Below are 21,423 nucleotides of genomic sequence, written 5' to 3'. Positions count from 1 at the left end.
GATAGGGCAAGGAGGGTGGAGAGAAACGAACCTCCTACTACATACCTGAGCCAGGAGACATAGCGTCCCAAATCTCCTGGCAGCAGCTGACACTGGGGAAGCCGGCCTTTCAGGACCCCTGAATAGGGTCAATGCTGGGAGCAATGGCTTACCGCCCCCAACCACACCATGCCTGCTCCCCAGGAACAGAGTACATGAGCAAGGTAACGAACACAAAGGCAACACCCCACCCATTCTCAGCTGCCTGACATATGTCTTTCAGAAGTACAAAGACAGAGAACCAAACTTTTTTTTTTTTTTTTAATTAGTGCAACACACCTCCCCTTGATGAGCTCATGTGGGAGACAATTGTGGGATGTGCTTCAGAATTTTATGAAATCCGCAGCTTACAGGATCTTTTCTCCCGTGGAGGTCCCAGGTGTTAGATATTGTAGTCATGATCCTTATTGTGATTTTACCTTTATATAGAGATCAGAGTTGACCTGGATAGTACCATCTTAGGGATAATACTAAGTTGGAGGGGTTCTGCTGGCCCTACTGTGGAGTCAGAATGCATTGCTTTGACGCCTAAAGTATATCTCCTATAAATATTGGATCGATGCAAACCCTAATATTCATATCTGGACACTGGAGACCCGAGTATCTAACTGCACTTGTTCAGTTTTTTTTATGAAGAGAACAAGAGTTACCTATGAAGGTGTTAGATTTTTCACTTATCTGCCTCTTTAATATACTGATCTCAGACTTGTGGTCTTCTTCCCACCAAATGTCCCTGCTGAAATTATCTGGTTGCCGCAAGAGGCCCCTACTTCATTGGAGATTGAAGTGTCAGCTCTTCTCCCTTCTCAGGAGATGTCTTTTATTAAATTTTTATCTAACAGATACAATTTTATAACGCATGCCCACAAGTGGAATACTCCATGAAATAAGATTAGAAGCAGAAATTGCTCAAAACTCCCACATCAGTAATTTTAGACCAACATATGACATAACTCTATAACATATGTCGGTAAGGAGTTAATCATGGCCTCAGTACACATCTAGCGCCTCTACCAAATTAATAAAAGGGATGTACCAGGAAGAGCGTTATTTTACCCCATCCCAATGCCAGTGTGGCCATGACGACTCCACTTCAGCTTGTACATTACCAACAGAGCAGAGGAGATGGAATAAAAGCTCTTTCTAAAAATTTAACCACGTGGTGGTCAAATACATCTCCAAACAAATTGCACAAAATGAAGAAAAGGGAGCCACAAGAGAACTCACTTAGAGGAAGGCACATTTTCTAATTATCATTGCAGGAAGGGTGAATGCTAGTAATTGTATCCCAAACACTGTACTACGGGTGACTGATTTGTCCATAAAAATTTACATTTTTACCTGCCAATCTTTCATCATCTCAGTGTGGCAAAGATTTCCATCTTCTGTTGACAGGTTTGGGTGTTTTATTCAGCAGTATATCAAAGAAAGAATATTGGGCCTTCTAATATTTTTAGGTGAATTGCAAAAACCTTCTTTCCATGCACAATTACATATCTGTGGGTCAACATTCCGCAAGTCAAGATAGCAGAACGCACCAAAGCATTAATCTGGCATCACATGGAATCGAAGAACGCGGTGGGACAACTAAATTTAAGCATTCACATTAGTCAATTGTATTAAGTGGACAGTGTGAAAAAAAAATACTGTCTAAAAATCAGGGCGTCTTAACTTTTGGGTTTTCTTTACACAGATATACACGCACACACAATTAACATACATGCATTTTATTGTTTATTTACAATCTGCAATTGTATATTTAATATACAGTCTTGTATGAGTAACATTAAACAATTGTGATAACACTCATTGTTCCTGGCCAGCATAGAAGTTAGAAAGAAAATCAGTAGGCAGTGCACTCTTTGTCTCATGAAAATATCGCATAATGTGTGTCCTTTGCTTCCAAACCTTTATGGTTTCTTCTAGATCCATCTTACCCTAAGGAAAAAATCACAGCATAAAGAAACAACACATTAGTTTTATATAACAAATTACAGTTTTGATCTGTAAATATTAATGAAAAATAATAAAAGCATAACCTATCTCCTTTCTTATAATTAGATATGAGTGGATCGACATCAGAGTAGAATTGAATGAAATTCGCAGGTTCTTGTGAATTGGAACACTTTACAAGTAGATTAATGAAATTTGCAAAGCGAAAAAAAAAAAAAATTGCAGCGCCATTTCACAAACTGATGAAGCATCAAAGAGTGGTTCCCCATAATGCACTATATCTAGATCACATGGCCTAGCGCAGCCAATTAGGGGGATTCTCAGACATTATGTACAAGACTAGGCAGGTAATCCAGTGGCCATTTTAACCCCTTCCCGACCCATGACGCCACGTAGGCGTCATGAAAGTCGGTGCCAATCCGACCCATGACGCCTATGTGGCGTCATGGAAAGATCGCGTCCCTGCAGATCCGGTGAAAGGGTTAACTCCCATTTCACCCGATCTGCAGGGACAGGGGGAGTGGTAGTTTAGCCCAGGGGGGGTGGCTTCACCCCCTCGTGGCTACGATCGCTCTGATTGGCTGTTGAAAGTGAAACTGCCAATCAGAGCGATTTGTAATATTTCACCTATTATAACGGGTGAAATATTACAATCCAGCCATGGCCGATTCTCAAATATCATCGGCCATGGCTGGAAATACTAATGTGCCCCCACCCCACCGATCGCCCCCCCAGCCCCCCGATCTGGCCGGTACACTGCTCCAGATCCCCTCTGTCCAGTGCTCCGCTCCCCCCCGTGCTCTTGTCCGCTCCCCTCGTGCTCCAATCACCCCCCCGTGCTCCAATCACCCCCCTGCACTACGATCCACCCCCCGTGCTCCGTTCCAGCCCCCCCGTGCTCCGTTCCACGCCCCCGTGCTCCGTTCCACGCCTGCCGCGCTCCGATTCCCCCCCCCCCCCATGCTCCGATCCCCCCCGTGCTCCCCCCCACCCCATCATACTTACCAATCATTGCCGGGGTCCGTCCGTCTTCTCCCTGGGCGCCGCCATCTTCCAAAATGGCGGGCGCATGCGCAGTGCGCCCGCCGAATCTACCGGCCGGCAGATTCGTTCCAAAGTGCATTTTGGTCACTGAGATAGATTATATCTCAGTGATCAAATCTCAGTGATCAAAATAAAAAAAATAATAAATGACCCCCGCCTTTGTCACCCCCATAGGTAGGGACAATAAAAAAATAAAGAAATTTTTTTTTTCCACTAATGTTAGAATAGGGTTAGGGCTAGGGTTTCGGTATGTGCACACGTATTCTGGTCCTCTGCGGATTTTTCCGCTGCGGATTTGATAAATCCGCAGTGCTAAACCGCTGCGGATTTACCGCGTTTTTTTTCTGCGCATTTCACTGCGGTTTTACAATTGCGATTTTCTATTGGAGCAGTTGTAAAACCGCTGCGGAATCCGCACAAAGAAGTGACATGCTGCGGAATGTAAACCGCTGCGTTTCCGTGCAGTTTTTCCGCAGCATGTGTACAGCGATTTTTGTTTCCCGTAGGTTTACATTGAACTGTAAACTCATGGGAAACTGCTGCGGATCCGCAGCGTTTTCCGCAGCGTGTGCACATACCTTTACAATTAGGCTATGTGCACACGGTGCGGATTTGGCTGCGGATTCGCAGCAGTGTTCCATCAGGTTTACAGTACCATGTAAACATATGAAAAACCAAATCCGCTGTGCCCATGGTGCGGAAAATACCGCGCGGAAACGCTGCGTTGTATTTTCCGCAGCATGTCAATTCTTTGTGCGGATTCCGCAGCGTTTTACACCTGTTCCTCAATAGGAATCCACAGGTGAAATCCGCACAAAAAATCCGCGGTAAATCCGCAGGTAAAACGCAGTGCCTTTTACCCGCGGATTTTTCAAAAATGATGCTGAAAAATCTCACACGAATCCGCAACGTGGGCACATAGCCTTAGGGTTAGGGTTGGAATTAGGGTTGTGGTTAGGGTTGTGATTAGGATTATGGCTACAGTTGGGATTAGGGTTAGGGGTGTGTTGGGGTTAGGGTTGTGATTAGGGTTATGGCTACAGTTGGGATTAGGGTTAGGGGTGTGGGGGAGTTAGTGTTGGAGTTAGAATTGAGGGGTTTCCACTGTTTAGGCACATCAGGGGGTCTCCAAACGCAACATGGCGCCACCATTGATTCCAGCCAATCTCGTATTCAAAAAGTCAAATGGTGCTCCCTCAATTCCGAGCCCTGACGTGTGCCCAAACAGTGGTTTACCCCCACATATGGGGTACCAGCATACTCAGGACAAACTGCGCAACAATTACTGGGGTCCAGTTTCTCCTGTTACCCTTGTGAAAATAAAGAAATGCTTGCTAAAACATCATTTTTGAGGAAAGAAAAATGATTTTTTATTTTCACGGCTCTGCGTTGTAAACGTCTGTGAAGCACTTTGGGGTTCAAAGTGCTCACCACATATCTAGATAAGTTCCTTGGGGGGTCTAGTTTCTAAAATGGGGTCACTTGTGGGGGGTTTCTACTGTTTAGGAACACCAGGGGCTCTGCAAACGCAATGTGACGCCCGCAGACCATTCCATCAAAGTCTGCATTTCAAAAGTCACTACTTCCCTTCTGAGCCCCGACGTGTGCCCAAACAGTGGTTTACCCCCACACATGGGGTATCAGCGTACTCAGGAGAAACTGGACAACAACTTTTGGGGTCAAATTTCTCCTGTTACCTTTGGAAAATAAACATTTGCAGGCCAAAAAATCATTTTTGAGAAAATAATTTTTTATTTTTTATTTTCATGGCTCTGCGTTATAAACTTCTGTGAAGCACTTAGGGGTTCAAAGTCCTCACCACACATCTAGATTAGTTCCTTTGGGGGTCTAGTTTCCAAAATGGGGTCATTTCTGGGGGATCTCCAATGTTTAGGCACACAGGGGCTCTCCAAACGTGACATGGTGTCCGCTAATGATTGGAGCTAATTTTCCATTTAAAAAGCCAAATGGCGTGCCATCCCTTCCGAGCCCTGCTGTGCGCCCAAACAGTGGTTTACCCCCACATATGGGGTATCAGCGTACTCAGGGCAAACTGGACAACAATATTTGGGGTCCAATTTCTCCTATTATCCTTGGCAAAATAGGAAATTCCAGGCTAAAAAATCATTTTTGAGGAAAGAAAAATTATTTTTTATTTTCATGGCTCTGCGTTATAAACTTCTGTGAAGCACCTGGGGGTTTAAAGTGCTCAATATGCATCTAGATAAGTTCCTTGGGGGGTCTAGTTTCCAAAATGGGGTCACTTGTGGGGGAGCTCCAATGCATAGGCACACAGGGGCTCTCCAAACGCGACATGGTGTCCGCTAACAATTGGAGCTAATTTTTTATTCAAAAAGTCAAATGGCGCGCCTTCCCTTCCGAGCCCTGCCGTGTGCCCAAACAGTGGTTTAACCCAACATATGAGGTATCGGCGTACTCGGGAGAAATTGCCCAACAAATTTTATGATCCATTTTATCCTACTGCCCATGTGAAAATGAAAAAATTGAGGCGAAAATAATTTTTTTGTGAAAAAAAAAGTACTTTTTCATTTTTACAGATCAATTTGTGAAGCACCTGAGGGTTTAAAGTGCTCACTAGGCATCTAAATAAGTTCCTTGGGGGGTCTAGTTTCCAAAATGGGGTCACTTGTGGGGGAGCGCCAATGTTTAGGCACACAGGAGCTCTCCAAACGCGACATGGTGTCCGCTAACGATGGAAATAATTTTTCATTCAAAAAGTCAAATGGCGCTCCTTCCCTTCCGAGCCTTACCATGTGCCCAAACAGTGGTTTACCCCCACATATGAGGTATCGGCGTACTCAGGAAAAATTGCCCAACACATTTTAGGATCCATTTTATCCTGTTGCCCATGTGAAAATGAAAAAATTGAGGCTAAAAGAATTTTTTTGTGAAAAAAAAGTACTTTTTCATTTTTACGGATCAATTTGTGAAGCACCTGGGCGTTCAAAGTGCTCACTATGCATCTAGATAAGTTCCTTGGGGCGTCTAGTTTCCAAAATGGGGTCACTTGTGGGGGAGCTCCAATTTTTAGGCACACGGGGGCTCTCCAAACGTGACATGGTGTCCGCTAAAGAGTGGAGCCAATTTTTGATTCAAAAAGTCAAATGGCGCTCCTTCCCTTCCAAGCCCTGCCGTGCGCCCAAACAGTGGTTTACCCCCACATATGAGGTATCAGCGTACTCAGGACAAATTGGACAACAACTTTCGTGGTTCAATTTCTCCTTTTACCATTGGGAAAATAAAAAAAATTGTTGCTAAAAGATAATTTTTGTGACTAAAAAGTTAAATGTTCATTTTTTCCTTCCATGTTGCTTCTGCTGCTGTGAAGCACCTGAAGGGTTAATAAACTTCTTGAATGTGGTTTTGAGTACCTTGAGGGGTGCAGTTTTTAGAATGGTGTCACTTTTGGGTATTTTCAGTCATATAGACCCCTCAAACTGACTTCAAATGTGAGGTGGTCCCTAAAAAAAATGGTTTTGTAAATTTCGTTGTAAAAATGACAAATTGCTGGTCAAATTTTAACCCTTATAACTTCCTAACAAAAAAAAAATTTTGTTTCCAAAATTGTGCTGATGTAAAGTAAACATGTGGGAAATGTTATTTATTAACTATTTTGTGTCACATATCTCTCTGGTTTAACAGAATAAAAATTCTAAATGTGAAAATTGCGAAATTTTCAAAATTTTCGCCAAATTTCCGTTTTTATCACAAATAAACGCAGAATTTATTGACCTAAATTTACCACTAACATGAAGCCCAATATGTCACGAAAAAACAGTCTCAGAACCGCTAGGATCCGTTGAAGCGTTCCTGAGTTATTACCTCATAAAGGGACACTGGTCAGAATTGCAAAAAACGGCAAGGTCTTTAAGGTCAAAATAGGCTGGGTCATGAAGGGGTTAAGCTACTGTGAGGACATTAGACCTCAGCAATCAGTACAAGGAGACCATCCCTAAAACATTAACCATTACTCTAGTCAGGAATATGTAAAACAACTGTAATGTGATGAGAGTAGTAGTGTATGATACAGAGCTTCAGTCAATAAGGAAAAACAGATGGGACATTTGCAGCAGTGCCAGTGTGTGCGATTTTGACATTGTCTATTTGTTCTTCTGTATTTGTACTCTAATGACACACATCCTTCCCACATCCTCACTGTACTATAATTCCTGTGAAGGTAAAACATTCATATTCGCTTTATGGCCATTACATCTGCTGTTGCGATTTGTCACAGAGTTTTTAGGACAAATCCATCAAACCTCGCAAATTTGAATTTCAAAGGATCAGTTCATTTCCACTCAGTTACAAAGGTTGAAAAAGACCTAGGCCCATCAAGATCAGCCTTTCTCCACCAATTGTACATTTTGTCACTACTATAACTACAACCCACAATGTTATGTGTATCAAGGAAATCATCCAGCCCTTTTTAAACCCCTTTGTGACCACCAATACGTCTTTTTATCGACCTGCAATATAAGAGACTAGTATCCCCCTGGCCGGTGAGAATCCAGCTGCTGTCAGCAGTATAGTATAGCTAACAACTTGCTGAATTAGCCACGATCAGTGTTGATACAGACTATAATAGTTTAACCTATTAAATGCTGCTATCACTATCGACTACAGCATCTAGATGGTTAACCTCATCGGCACCCTGAGATCTTGATCATGTGGTCCTGATATTGGCCATGGCAATTCATGGCCAAATAATGGCCTTAAAGTCTGCTGGATAAAGTGACCTGTTCAGAAATTATTAACATTTAGGTGGTAAAAAAATAAATAAATAGTATTTGCATTCCTGTTATACCACTTTGCATTAATTCCTGAAACGCACCCGAAGGGTTAATAAACTACATGACATCAATTTTGAATACGTTGAGGGGTTGTTTTTAAAATGGTATCACTAAGGAGGGGGGGGGGGGTTCCAATATATAGGACCCCCAAAGTCACTTCAAAACTGAATAGCTCCCTAAAAAAAATTAAGGTTTATAAACTTACTTTAAAAAATGAAAAGTTATTGCTAAAGTTATTGCTACATTTTTAAACCTTCTAAAATGGTTACAAAATAAAACAACATTTTACAAATGGTGCCGATGTAAAGCAGATATCAGGGAAATCATATTAATGCTTTTGTGTGGTATGACTATCTGGCTTAAAAGGGATAATCAAAGTTCAAAAATTACTAATTTTTTGAAGTTTTTGTAACATTTCCTATATTTTTTTTAATAAATAAATGCAGAAAATATCAACATAAATTTACAATTGACTCAAATATTAGGGGAACAGATAGGGCAATCTGTCACAAACACAGGGATCGTCGAACGGTGTGCTGCCTACCTGGCGCTCGAGTCAAACACATCACTGATCGGGTTCACGGATTACTGGGAGGGGCTGGTGAGGACCCAGCGATCATGGTGCCCATTGGCACAAATGACAAAGTTAGAGGTAGGTGGAAGGTCCTTAAAGATGATTTCAGGAATTAGGCCGCAAGCTGAAAGCAAGGACCTCCAACGTAGTATTTCCGAAATACTGCCTGTACCACGTGCCACGCCAGAGAGGCAACGGGAGATTAGGGAGGTTAATAAGTGGCTCAAGAATTGGTGTAGGAAGGAGGGGTTTGGGTTTCTGCAGAACTGGGCTGACTTCTCAGTTGGCTACAGGCACTACGCTAGGGACGGGCTGCACCTCAATGGGGAAGGTGTAGCTGTGCTGGGGGAGAAAATGGCTAGAAGGTTGGAGGAGTGTTTAAACTAGGATTGGGGGAAGGGTATTCATTTTATAGGAGGGGAAGATAGTGCAGATAGAGACCTGGGCACAAATAAGGAAGTTGGGGGTGGAGGTGGCATGGGGGAGGGGTTAGAATAGTTAATAATTTAAGAAAGAATAGAAGTACAGAGAGGAACATCAAGTGCATGTATACTAATGCCAGAAGCCTCGCCAACAAAATGGACGAATTAGAATTAATGTTATTGGAGCATATTTATGACATGGTGGGGATATCTGAAACGTGGCTGGATGAGAGCCATGACTGGGCTGTTAACTTGCAGGGCTATAGCCTGTTCAGAAATGACCGTACAGATAAGCGAGGGGGAGGGGTGTGTCAGTATGTAAAATCGTCCTTAAAACCCATCCTGCGTGATAATATAGGTGAATCTAATGAAAATGTAGAATCCCTGTGGGTGGAGATAAGGGGAGGGGAAAAATAATAAATTACTGATTTTGTTATAAATCTCCAAAAATAATGGAAGCAATGGAGAATATCCTCGTAAAGCAAATAGATGAAGCTGCGACTCAAGGAGAATTCATTATTATGGGGGACTTCAACTACCCTGAAATAGATTGGGGAACAGAAACCTGCAGTTCCAGCAAAGGTAATCGGTTTTTGACAACTATGAGAGACAATTACCTTTCACAACTGGTTCAGGACCCAACAAGAAGGGGGGCACTGCTAGACCTAATATTAACCAACAGGCCAGACCGCATAGCAAATATAAGGGTTTGGGGTCACTTGGGAAATAGCGATCACAACATAATAAGTTTTCATGTATCCTTCAATAAGATGTGTAGTAGAGGGGTTACAAGGACACTAAACTTCAGGAGGGCAAATTTCCAACGGATGAGAGAGGATCTTGGTGCAATTAACTGGGACGATATCCTGAGACATAAAAATACACAAAGAAAATGGGAGACGTTTATTGGCATCCTGGATAGGACCTGTGCACAGTGTATACCGTATGGGAATAAACATACTAGAAATAGGAGGAAACCAATATGGCTAAATAGAGCTGTAAGGAGCGCAATAAGTGACAAAAAGAAAGCATTTAGAGAATTAAAGGAAGTAGGTAGTGATGAGGCATTAAATAAATACAAAAAATTAAATAAATTCTGTAAAAAGCAAATCAAGGCAGCAAAGATTGAGACAGAGAGACTCATTGCCAGAGAGAGTAAAAATAATCCCAAAATATCCTCTGGATCAACATGTTAGCTTAAGGTACCGTCACACATAACGATATCGTTAACGATATCGTTGCTTTTTGTGACGTAGCAACGATATCGTTAAGGAAATCGTTATGTGTGACAGCGACCAACGATCAGGCCCCTGCTGGGAGATCGTTGGTCGCTGAGGAAAGTCCAGAACTTTATTTCGTCGCTGGATCGGCGTGTGTGACGCCGATCCAGCGATGTCTTTACTGGTAACCAGGGTAAACATCGGGTTACTAAGCGCAGGGCCGCGCTTAGTAACCCGATGTTTACCCTGGTTACCAGCGTAAACGTTAAAAAAACAAACACTACATACTTACCTTCAGCTGTCTGTCCCCGGCACTGGTCCCCCGGAAGAAGGCTTAAGCGCCGAAACGCGCGTTGGGGACGGTGGCACCTCAGAGCTCCAGTATTCACCTAGGTACGTACTTTCATTACTTGATCCTTTTGTGGGTCTTTTTTCGCTCTCGGTGTACAGGTGGTATACAGCCCCCCACACTCTCTTTGTGCATATATGTATCTCTGCACATTGTATCGGTTTATCTAGTCCTGAGCATAATTTACTGATGTGTATGTACATACCTGAGGGAACCTGTCTCTGTTTGGTGCCACCTGCTTCTGGCTCACCCTGTCACATTCCCTTTTTTGTTTATTTTGTGTTCTTACTCTAAATATATTTAATAAACTTTGTTGCTTTTATATTTGGTATTTATTAGTGCTTTTTTCTTATATGATTTGTGTTATTAGTGGCACTTACCTCTATACTTTTGCACCATTCCTGACGTGGTAGTGGGTGCAGACCTTATCTTTTTTGCTCTTTACTGGTGGAGGGGGTAGACTCAGTCAGCGACACATTACTGGGTGAAATCACATTGATGAAGGTGCTTGCTTAAATTATTCAGCTGCTGCGAGGAAAACTAAATCTGCGAGTACTTACAAATACTCGGAGGACACCAGAGCGTGCTCTGGAAATCTCGAGTAACGAGTATGTTCGCTCATCACTAGTTTCCACGGGTCCATCTGGAAATGGGCTAGTTGCCCGCCTTTCAATTGATTCTAACTACTGAATATCCTTTTTACAATATGGAGCCCAAAACTGGATCCCGTATAGTATATGTGGCCTCATCAATGATTTATAAAGGGGTAATAATACGTTGGGATCGCGGGATTTTCTCTCTTTTTATACATTCTAAAATCTTGTTTGCTTTTGCAGTTGCTGCTTAACATGGAGTACTGCTGCTCAGATTACTTGTAACCAGAATACCCAAGTCCTTCTCCTGTTCTGTAGTCCTGAGTATACTCCCATTTAATGTATAAACAGCAATAGGATTACTCAGTCCTAGGTGCATTGCTCTACATTAAACCTCATATGCCAAGTGTTTGCTCTTTCAGTCATCTTATTCAGATCATTTTGCAATATTGTAATGTCAAGGTCAGATTTTAAAGGGAAGGTGCCACCAGTTTTCTTGTATTTTGTTTTTTTGTGAAATTAAGCTTAACCCCTTTCTGCCATCAGACGTACTATTGCGTCCATGGGGGGTGGGCCCTACTTCCCAAGGACGCAATAGTACGTCATATGCGATCGGCAGCGCTCACGGGGGGAGCGGCGCCGATCGCGGCCGGGTGTCAGCTGCCTATCGCAGCTGACATCCGGCACTATGTGCCAGGAGCGGTCACGGACCGCCCCCGGCACATTAACCCCCGGCACACCGCGATCAAAGATGATCGCGATGTGCCGGCGGTACAGGGAAGCACCGCGCAGGGAGGGGGCTCCCTGCGGGCTTCCCTGAGACCCCCGCAGCAACGCGATGTAATCGCGTTGCTGCGAGGGTCTTGCCGCCCTCCCTCCCTGCTCCAGGTCCCGGATCCAAGATGGCCGCGGATCCGGGTCCTGCAGGGAGGGAGGTGGCTTCACAGAGCCTGCTCAGAGCAGGCACTGTGAAGCCTGCACTGCTGCATGTCAGATCAGTGATCTGACAGAGTGCTGTGCAAACTGTCAGATCACTGATCTGTGATGTCCCCCCCTGGGACAAAGTAAAAAAGTAAAAAAAAAAATTTGCAAATGTGTAAAAAAAAAAAAAAAAAATATTCCTAAATAATGAAAAAAAAAAAAAAAATATTCCCATAAATACATTTCTTCATCTAAATAAAAAAAACAAAAAACAATAAAAGTACACATATTTAGTATCGCCGCGTCCGTATCGACTCGCCCTATAAAACTGGCACACTAGTTAACCCCTTCAGTAAACACCGTAAGAAAAAAAAAAAAAAAACGAGGCAAAAAACGACGCTTTATTATCATACCGCCGAACAAAAAGTGGAATAACACGTGATCAAAAAGACAGATATAAATAACCATGGTACCGCTGAAAGCGTCATCTTGTCCCGCAAAAAACGAGCCACCATACAGCATCATCAGCAAAAAAATGAAAAAGTTATAGTCCTGAGAATAAAGCGATGCCAAAATAATTATTTTTTCTATAAAATAGTTTTTATCGTATAAAAGCGCCAAAACATAAAAAAAATGATATAAATGAGGTATCGCTGTAATCGTACTGACCCGAAGAATAAAACTGCTTTATCAATTTTACCAAACGCGGAACGGTATAAACGCCTCCCCCAAAAGAAATTCATGAATAGCTGGTTTTTGGTCATTCTGTCTCACAAAAATCGGAATAAAAAGCGATCAAAAAATGTCACGTGCCCGAAAATTTTACCAATAAAAACGTCAACTCGTCGCGCAAAAAACAAGACCTCACATGACTGTGTGGACCAAAATATGGAAAAATTATAGCTCTCAAAATGTGGTAACGCAAAAAATATTTTTTGCAATAAAAAGCGTCTTTCAGTGTGTGACGGCTGCCAATCATAAAAATCCGCTAAAAAACCCGCTATAAAAGTAAATCAAACCCCCCTTCATCACCCCCTTAGTTAGGGAAAAATAAAAAAATGTATTTATTTCCATTTTCCCATTAGGGCTAGGGTTAGGGCTAGGGTTAGGGCTAGGGTTAGGGCTAGGGTTAGGGCTAGGGTTAGGGCTAGGGTTAGGGTTAGGGTTAGGGCTAGGGTTAGGGCTAGGGTTAGGGCTAGGGCTAGGGCTAGGGTTAGGGTTAGGGCTAGGGTTAGGGCTAGGGTTAGGGCTAGGGCTAGGGTTAGGGCTAGGGTTAGGGCTAGGGTTAGGGCTAGGGTTAGGGCTAGGGTTACGGCTACAGTTAGGGTTGGGGCTAAAGTTACAGTTAGGGTTTAGATTACATTTACAGTTGGGAATAGGGTTGGGATTAGGGTTAGGGGTGTGTCAGGGTTAGAGGTGTGGTTAGGGTTACCGTTGGAATTAGGGTTAGGGGAGTGTTTGGATTAGGGTTTCAGTTATAATTGGGGGGTTTCCACTGTTTAGGCACATCAGGGGCTCTCCAAAAGCGACATGGCGTCCGATCTCAATTCCAGCCAATTCTGCGTTGAAAAAGTAAAACAGTGCTTCTTTCCTTCCGAGCTCACCCGTGTGCCCAAACAGGGGTTTACCCCAACATATGGGGTATCAGCGTACTCAGGACAAATAGGACAACAACTGTTGGGGTCCAATTTCTCCTGTTACCCTTGGGAAAATACAAAACTGGGGGCTAAAAAATAATTTTTGTGGGAAAAAAAAGATTTTTTATTTTTACGGCTCTGCGTTATAAACTGTAGTGAAACACTTGGGATTCAAAGTTCTCACAACACATCTAGATAAGTTCCCGGGGGGGTCTACTTTCCAATATGGGGTCACTTGTGGGGGGTTTCTACTGTTTAGGTACATTAGGGGCTCTGCAAACGCAATGTGACGCCTGCAGACCATTCCATCTAAGTCTGCATTCAAATGGCACTCCTTCCCTTCCGAGCCCTCCCATGCGCCCAAACAGTGGTTTCCCCCCACATATGGGGTATCAGCGCACTCAGGACAAATTGGACAACACATTTTTGGGTCCAATTTCTCCTGTTACCCTCGGGAAAATACAAAACTGGGGGCTAAAAAATAATTTTTGTGGGAAAAAATTTTTGTTTCATTTTTACGGCTCTCCATTATAAACCTCTGTGAAGCCCTTGGTGGGTCAAAGCGCTCACCACACATCTAGATAAGTTCCTTAGGGGGTCTACTTTCCAAAATGGTGTCACTTGTGAGTGGTTTCTACTATTTAGGTACATTAGGGGCTCTGCAAACGCAACATGGCGTCTCATCTCAATTCCTGTCAATTTTGCATTGAAAAGTCAAACGGCGCTCCTTCCTTTCCGAGCTCTCCCATCCGCCCAAACAGTGGTTTACCCCCACATATGGGGTATCAGCGCACTCAGGACAAATTGTACAACAACTTTTGGGGTCCAATTTCTTCTCTTACCCTTGGAAAAATAAAAAATTGGGGGCGAAAAGATAATTTTTGTGAAAAAATATGATTTTTTTATTTTTACGGTTCTGCATTATAAACTTCTGTGAAGCACTGGGTGGGTCAAAGTGCTCACCACACCTCTAGATAAGTTCCTTAGGGGGTCTACTTTCCAAAATGGTGTCACTTGTGGGGGGTTTCAATGTTTAGGCACATCAGTGGCTTTCCAAACGCAACATGGCATCCCATCTCAATTCCTGTCAATTTTGCATTGAAAAGTCAAACGGCGCTCCTTCCCTTCCGAGCTCTCCCATCCGCCCAAACAGTGGTTTACCCCCACATATGGGATATCAGCTTACTCAGGACAAATTGTACAACAACTATTGGGGTCCAATTTCTTCTCTTACCCTTGGAAAAATAAAAAATTGGGGGCGAAAAGATAATTTTTGTGAAAAAATATGATTTTTTATTTTTACGGTTCTACATTATAAACTTCTGTGAAGCACTTGGTGGGTGAAAGAGCTCACCACACCTCTAGATAAGTTCCTTAGGGGGTCTACTTTCCAAAATGGTGTCACTTGTGGGGGGTTTCAATGTTTAGGCACATCAGGGGCTCTCCAAACGAAACATGGCGTCCCATCTCAATTCCAGTCAATTTTGCATTGAAAAGTCAAATGGCGCTCCTTCGCTTCCGAGCTGTGCCATGCGCCCAAACAGTGGTTTACCCCCACATGTGGGGTATTGGCGTACTCAGGACAAATTGTACAACAATGATTGCGGTCCATTTTCTCCTGTTACCCTTGGTAAAATAAAACAAATTGGAGCTGAATTAAATTTTTTGTGAAAAAAAGTTAAATGTTCATTTTTATTTAAACATTCAAAAAATTCCTGTGAAGCACCAGAAGGGTTAATAAACTTCTTGAATGTGGTTTTAAGCACCTTGAGGGGTGTAGTTTTTAGAATGGTGTCACACTTGGGTATTTTCTATCATATAGACCCCTCAAAATGACTTCAAATGAGATGTGGTTCCTAAAAAAAAATGGTGTTGTAGAAATGAGAAATTGCTGGTCAACTTTTCACCCTTATAACTCCCTAACAAAAAAAAATTTTGGTTCCAAAATTGTGCTGATGTAAAGTAGACATGTGGGAAATGTTACTTATTAAGTATTTTGTGTGACATATCTCTGTGATTTAATTGCATAAAAATTCAAAGTTGGAAAATTGCGAAATTTTCATAATTTTCGCCAAATTTCCGTTTTTTTTACAAATAAACGCAGGTACTATCAAAGAATTTTTACCATTGTCATGAAGTACAATATGTCACGAGAAAACAATGTCAGATTCACTGGGATCCGTTGAAGCGTTCCAGAGTTATAACCTCATAAAGGGACAGTGGTCAGAATTGTAAAAATTGGCCCGGTCATTAACGTGCAAACCACCCTTGGGGGTAAAGGGGTTAAAATAGTAATTAAAATGTATTAATGCAATGTTTGCACTGTTTGCAAACATTTCTATATGAAAAATATTATATATTTTTCTACAAATATACATATTTACCACTAGGGGGAGCATTTTCCGTTTTAGACCTCAAGCAGCTATAGTGAGATTTAGCAGCTCTGCCCTAGGGATATTAGACCACCCAAAAGGGGAGGGAAATGGTGATGTCAGCAGTTACTGCCCCAACAGTAAGAATGAAGAGCAGCATCACAGGGCAGCACCATTTTGTGTGTGACTGCCCTGTGACCTGCTATCACCAGCAGTCACTGCATCAGAGGAGCAGAACACAGTGGGCTCAGCAGCATCTGGACCCAAGAAGAGTGAAGACATGTGGTGTGCATGGAGCAGCATTGGGAGCTGTCTGGGAGCTCCAGCTCTGCAGTGAATGGCCAGGCATTATGGAGGGAGGGGAGAGATGCATTGTATGGCTAAGGCCGGGGTCACACTAGACCGCAATACGGACGAGTGCAATGCGATAAAAAATCGCATAGCACTCGTCCCAATGTTAATCTATGGGGCAGCTCCCATCATCCGATATTTTCTCGGCCGTATTCAGGATCCGAGTGAAATCGCAGCATGCTGCGATTGTCAGCGTTTCTCGGCCGAGAATCGCCAATGGAAGTCTATGGGGGCGAGAAAAAATAGCACAGCACACGGACCATCAGTGTGTCGTGCGAGAAATTCTCAGGCATTGGGCAGGTGACAGGAAAGGTTCAGCCATTATTTGCTCATTTTGCAAGTGTGTGAGAAAATCTCACCATACGGATGTCACACGGACGTCAAACGGATCATTGGATGCGAGAAAATCGCATCCTCGCACTGCACACGGATCACTGTTTTGGTAACATTTGTGCGATTCTCGTCCGTCAAAAACGGACCGTTTTTTTATACGTTGTGTGTGTCCCCGGCCTAAGAGTGACTGATGGGAGAGAAAGAGACGTGAAGTATGATGAGTGAGACACATATGGAGTGTGATGGGGAGATGCACCTTGAGGCTGTGTGCACACGTTCAGGATTTTTCGCATTTTTTTGCGTTTGTTCGCTATAAAAATGTGATAAAAACAATTTAAAAATGCATACATCATTTATAATGCATTCCGCATTTTTTGTGTGCATATGATGCATTTTTTCTGGGGGAAAAACGCATCGCAGTAAAAAACGCAACATGTTCTGCGCATGTCGTGTCTCCTCCTTTGATGTGGGCTCTGGCGGTGAGCCCACATCAAAGTCACGACATGTCGGCTGTTTTGTACAGCTGACATGTGCGCGCAATAGCGGCAGGTGAAATCGCAATTCACCCGCCGCTATTAACCTGTTAAATGCCGCTGTCAAATGCCGACAGCGGCATTTAACTACCGCTTCCAGCCGCGCGGCCAGAAATGAGCGCATCGTCCACCCCCGTCACATGATCAGGGGTTGGCGATGCGTCAGGATGGTCACCATAGAGGTCCTTGAGACCTCTATAGCTACTGATGCCGGCCTGCTGTGAGCACCCCCCTGTGGTCGGCGCTCATAGCAAGCCTGTAATTCAGCTACGGAACAGCAATCTGATGATCACTGCTATGTAGCTGAGCCGATCGAGTTGTGCCAGCTTCTAGTTTCCCATGGAGGCTATTGATGCATGGCAAATGTAAAAAAAAATGTTTTTAAAAATATGAAAAAAAAAAAAATTAAAGTTTAAATCACCCCCCTTTTGCCCCATCAAAAATAAAACAATAAAAAAATCAAACCTACACATATTTAGTATCGCCGCATTCAAAATCGCCCAATCTGTCAATAAAAAAAAAACATGACTGACATGTGCCCGCAATAGCGGCGGGTGAGATCGCGATTCAACCGTTCCTCTGTATGTGTTTTCCGTCCAGCGGAAACAGCTGTTTTGACGGATCCTGCAAAAAACGGATGAAACGTGTGGCCATCCGGCGCTAATACAACTCAATGAGAAAATAACGGATCCGGCGAAAAAAAAACTTATCTGGCAGAAAAAAAAGTAAAATTGTGGAAAAAAAAACGGATCTGGCGGAAAAAAACGGATTAGGCAGGAAAAAAAGGATCCAATGGAAAAAAAAAACTGATCAGCAGAAAAAAAAGGAACTTGTGGAAAAAAAACGGATCCGGCGGAAAAAAACGGATTAGGCGGGAAAAAAAGGATCCGATGGAAAAAAATACTGATCTGACAGAAAAAAAAAGGAAATTGTGTGAGAAAACGGATAAGGCGGAAAAAAACGGATAAGGCGGAAAAAAATGGATCTGGCGGGAAAAAACGGATCCGGCGAAAAAAACTGATCTGGCAGAAAAAAAAGGAACTTGTGGAAAAAAAACGGAACCGGCGGAAAAAAAACGGGTCAGGCGGGAAAAAAAGGATCCGATGGAAAAAAAACTGATCTGGCAGAGAAAAAAGAAAATTGTGGAAAAAAAACGGATCTGGCGGGAAAAAACGGATCAGGCGGGGAAAAAAAGGATTCGATGGAAAAAAAAACTGATCTGACAGAAAAAAAAGGAAATTGTGGAAAAAAAACGGATCCGGCGGGAAAAAAAGGATCCGATGGAAAAAAAACCTGATCTGGCAGAAAAAAAAAGGAACTTGTGGAAAAAAACGGATCAGGCGGGGAAAAAAAGGATCCGATGGAAAAAAAAACTGATCTGACAGAAAAAAAAAGGAAATTGTGGAAAAAAAACGGATCCGGCGGGAAAAAAAGGATCCAATGGAAAAAAAACCTGATCTGGCAGAAAAAAAAGGAAATTGTGGAAAAAAACGGATCCGGCGGGAAAAAACGGATCCGGCGGGAATTAACGGATCCAGCAGGAAAACAATGGATCCGGCGGGAAAAAACGGATCCGGTGGAAAAAACCGGATCCGGCGGGAAAAAATGGATCCGGTGGAAAAAACGGATCTGGCGGAAAAAAACGGATTCTGCAAATGTGCTCGCAGGATGCGTTTTTTTCCCATAAACTTGTATTAGCGACAGATCGTGACGGATGGCCACACGTCGCGTGGTCGCGTCCGTCGTGCAACGGATCCGTCGTGTTTTGGCGGACCGTCGGCACGAAAAAACGTTCAAGTGAACTTTTTTGTCCAGCGCGTCCGCCATTTTCTACCGCGCATGCGCTGCCAAAACTCCGCCCCCTCCTTCCAGACTTCAGAATGGGCAGTGGATGTGTTGAAAAACTGCATCCGCTGCCCACGTCGGGCACAAATTTCACAACGTGCGTCGGTACGTCGGCCCGACGCATAGCGACGGACTCGTACCGACGCAAGTGTGAAAGAGGCCTTTATGAGGGTTGAATTTAAAAAAAAAACAAAAAAAAACACGTGGGCGCCCATGCAATTTTCTGCGCCAGAGGGGGAAAGCCAACGGCTGGGGGCCAATATCTGTAGCCTGCTATGAATATCAGCCCGCAGCTGTCTGTATAGCCTTTACTGGCTATTAAAATAGGGGGACCCCCCAAAAAAAAAAATTGCGTGGGGTCCCCCTATATTTTATAGCCAGAAAGGCTACGCAGACAGCTGCAGGCTGATATTCATAGCCTAGAGGGGCCATGGATTTTGCCCCCCCCCCCCCCAGGCTACAAATACCAGTCCGCAGCCGCCCCAGAAATGGCGCATCTGTAAGATGCGCCAATTCCGGCACTTAGCCCCTCTCTTCCCACTCCCGTGTAGCGGTGGGATATGGGGTAATGAAGGGTTAATGTCACCTTGCTATTGTAAGGTGACATTAAGCCGGGTTAATAACGGAGAGGCGTCAATAAGACGCCTATCCGTTATTAATCCAATAGTAAGAAAGGGTTAAAAAAAACACGCACACATTAGGAAAAAAGTATTTTAATATTCTTCATTTCACCATACTTGCCATACTTCAGCGCCTGCAAAAAACGTAAAATAATAAACCGTATACTACCTATCCGCCGTAGTCCAATTAATATCGAGTGTTCCACGACGATCTCCCCTATAGAACAGTGACATCGGGTGATGTCACCGCTCTATAGGACCCTCAGTGACACACTGACAGGAGACAATGGCTCCTCCAGCGCATCACTGAGAGGTTACCTTAGGACAAGGTCTCACTTTATGGCAATTGCTGCCTGGGAAAATGTCTCATACAGCAATGGCATAAAGTGAGACTAGGGACTTTTTTTTTTTTACAGTGGCGGAGGAATACAGTGGTGGAAGGATACCTTCCTGCTGTCATTGTGTTCCTGGAACCCCTGGAGAGCAGTCGCATTATCTGATGCTGCTGCTCTCCACGGGAGATCGCCGTGGGACACTCGTGGATTTCTGCGGACAGGGAGTATATTGGTTGTTTGTTTTTTTAATATTTTTTTTACAGATGACACTGGCTTCGGGGAACAAAGTGACAAGTAATGGTGAGTATGAAATCTATGTTTAATGTACTGTATGTCTACAGGTCCTTCTCAAAAAATTAGCATATAGTGTTAAATTTCATTATTTACCATAATGTAATGATTACAATTTAACTTTCATATATTATAGATTCATTATCCACCAACTGAAATTTGTCAGGTCTTTTATTGTTTTAATACTGATGATTTTGGCATACAACTCCTGATAACCCAAAAAACCTGTCTCAATAAATTAGCATATTTCACCCATCCAATCAAATAAAAGTGTTTTTTAATAACAAACAAAAAAACCAACAAATAATAATGTTCAGTTATGCACTCAATACTTGGTCGGGAATCCTTTGGCAGAAATGACTGCTTCAATGCGGCGTGGCATGGAGGCAATCAGCCTGTGACACTGCTGAGATGTTATGGAGGCCCAGGATGCTTCAATAGCGGCCTTAAGCTCATCCAGAGTGTTGGGTCTTGCGTCTCTCAACTTTCTCTTCACAATATCCCACAGATTCTCTATGGGGTTCAGGTCAGGAGAGTTGGCAGGCCAATTGAGCACAGTAATACCATGGTCAGTAAACCATTTACCAGTGGTTTTGGCACTGTGAGCAGGTGCCAGGTCGTGCTGAAAAATGAAATCTTCATCTCCATAAAGCATTTCAGCCGATGGAAGCATGAAGTGCTCCAAAATCTCCTGATAGCTAGCTGCATTGACCCTGCCCTTGATGAAACACAGTGGACCAACACCAGCAGCTGACATGGCACCCCACACCATCACTGACTGTGGGTACTTGACCCTGGACTTCAGGCATTTTGGCATTTCCTTCTCCCCAGTCTTCCTCCAGACTCTGGCACCTTGATTTCCGAATGGCATGCAAAATTTGCTTTCATCAGAAAAAAGTACTTGGGACCACTTAGCAACAGTCCAGTGCTGCTTCTCTGTAGCTCAAAAGTGGCTTTACCTGGGGAATGCGGCACCTGTAGCCCATTTCCTGCACACGCCTGTGCACGGTGGCTCTGGATGTTTCCACACCAGACTCAGTCCACTGCTTCCTCAGGTTCCCCAAGGTCTGGAATCGGTCCTTCTCCACAATCTTCCTCAGGGTCCGGTCTCCTCTTCTCGTTGTACAGCGTTTTCTGCCACATTGTTTCCTTCCAACAGACTTACCATTGAGGTGCCTTG

General features: G+C 43.4%; 1 protein-coding gene across 1 annotated transcript in view; it reads right to left on the bottom strand.

The window, feature by feature from the left end:
- Positions 1 to 1,750: 1,750 nt before the first annotated feature.
- The window catches only part of NDUFA6 (NADH:ubiquinone oxidoreductase subunit A6), a 77,416-nt gene continuing 57,743 nt past the window's right edge, over positions 1,751 to 21,423 (bottom strand). Inside the window, exon 3 of the mRNA XM_069737188.1 lies at positions 1,751 to 1,977. Within this exon, the coding sequence (XP_069593289.1) occupies positions 1,846 to 1,977 (132 nt within the window). The 3' untranslated portion in view covers positions 1,751 to 1,845. The remainder of the gene's footprint in view (positions 1,978 to 21,423) is intronic.

Source organism: Ranitomeya imitator, chromosome 8 (assembly GCF_032444005.1).
Source record: "Ranitomeya imitator isolate aRanImi1 chromosome 8, aRanImi1.pri, whole genome shotgun sequence".
In the NCBI taxonomy this organism is placed as follows: domain Eukaryota; kingdom Metazoa; phylum Chordata; class Amphibia; order Anura; family Dendrobatidae; genus Ranitomeya; species Ranitomeya imitator.
Note: the sequence above shows the minus strand (reverse complement) of the source record. Positions and strands in the feature narration are given on the sequence as shown.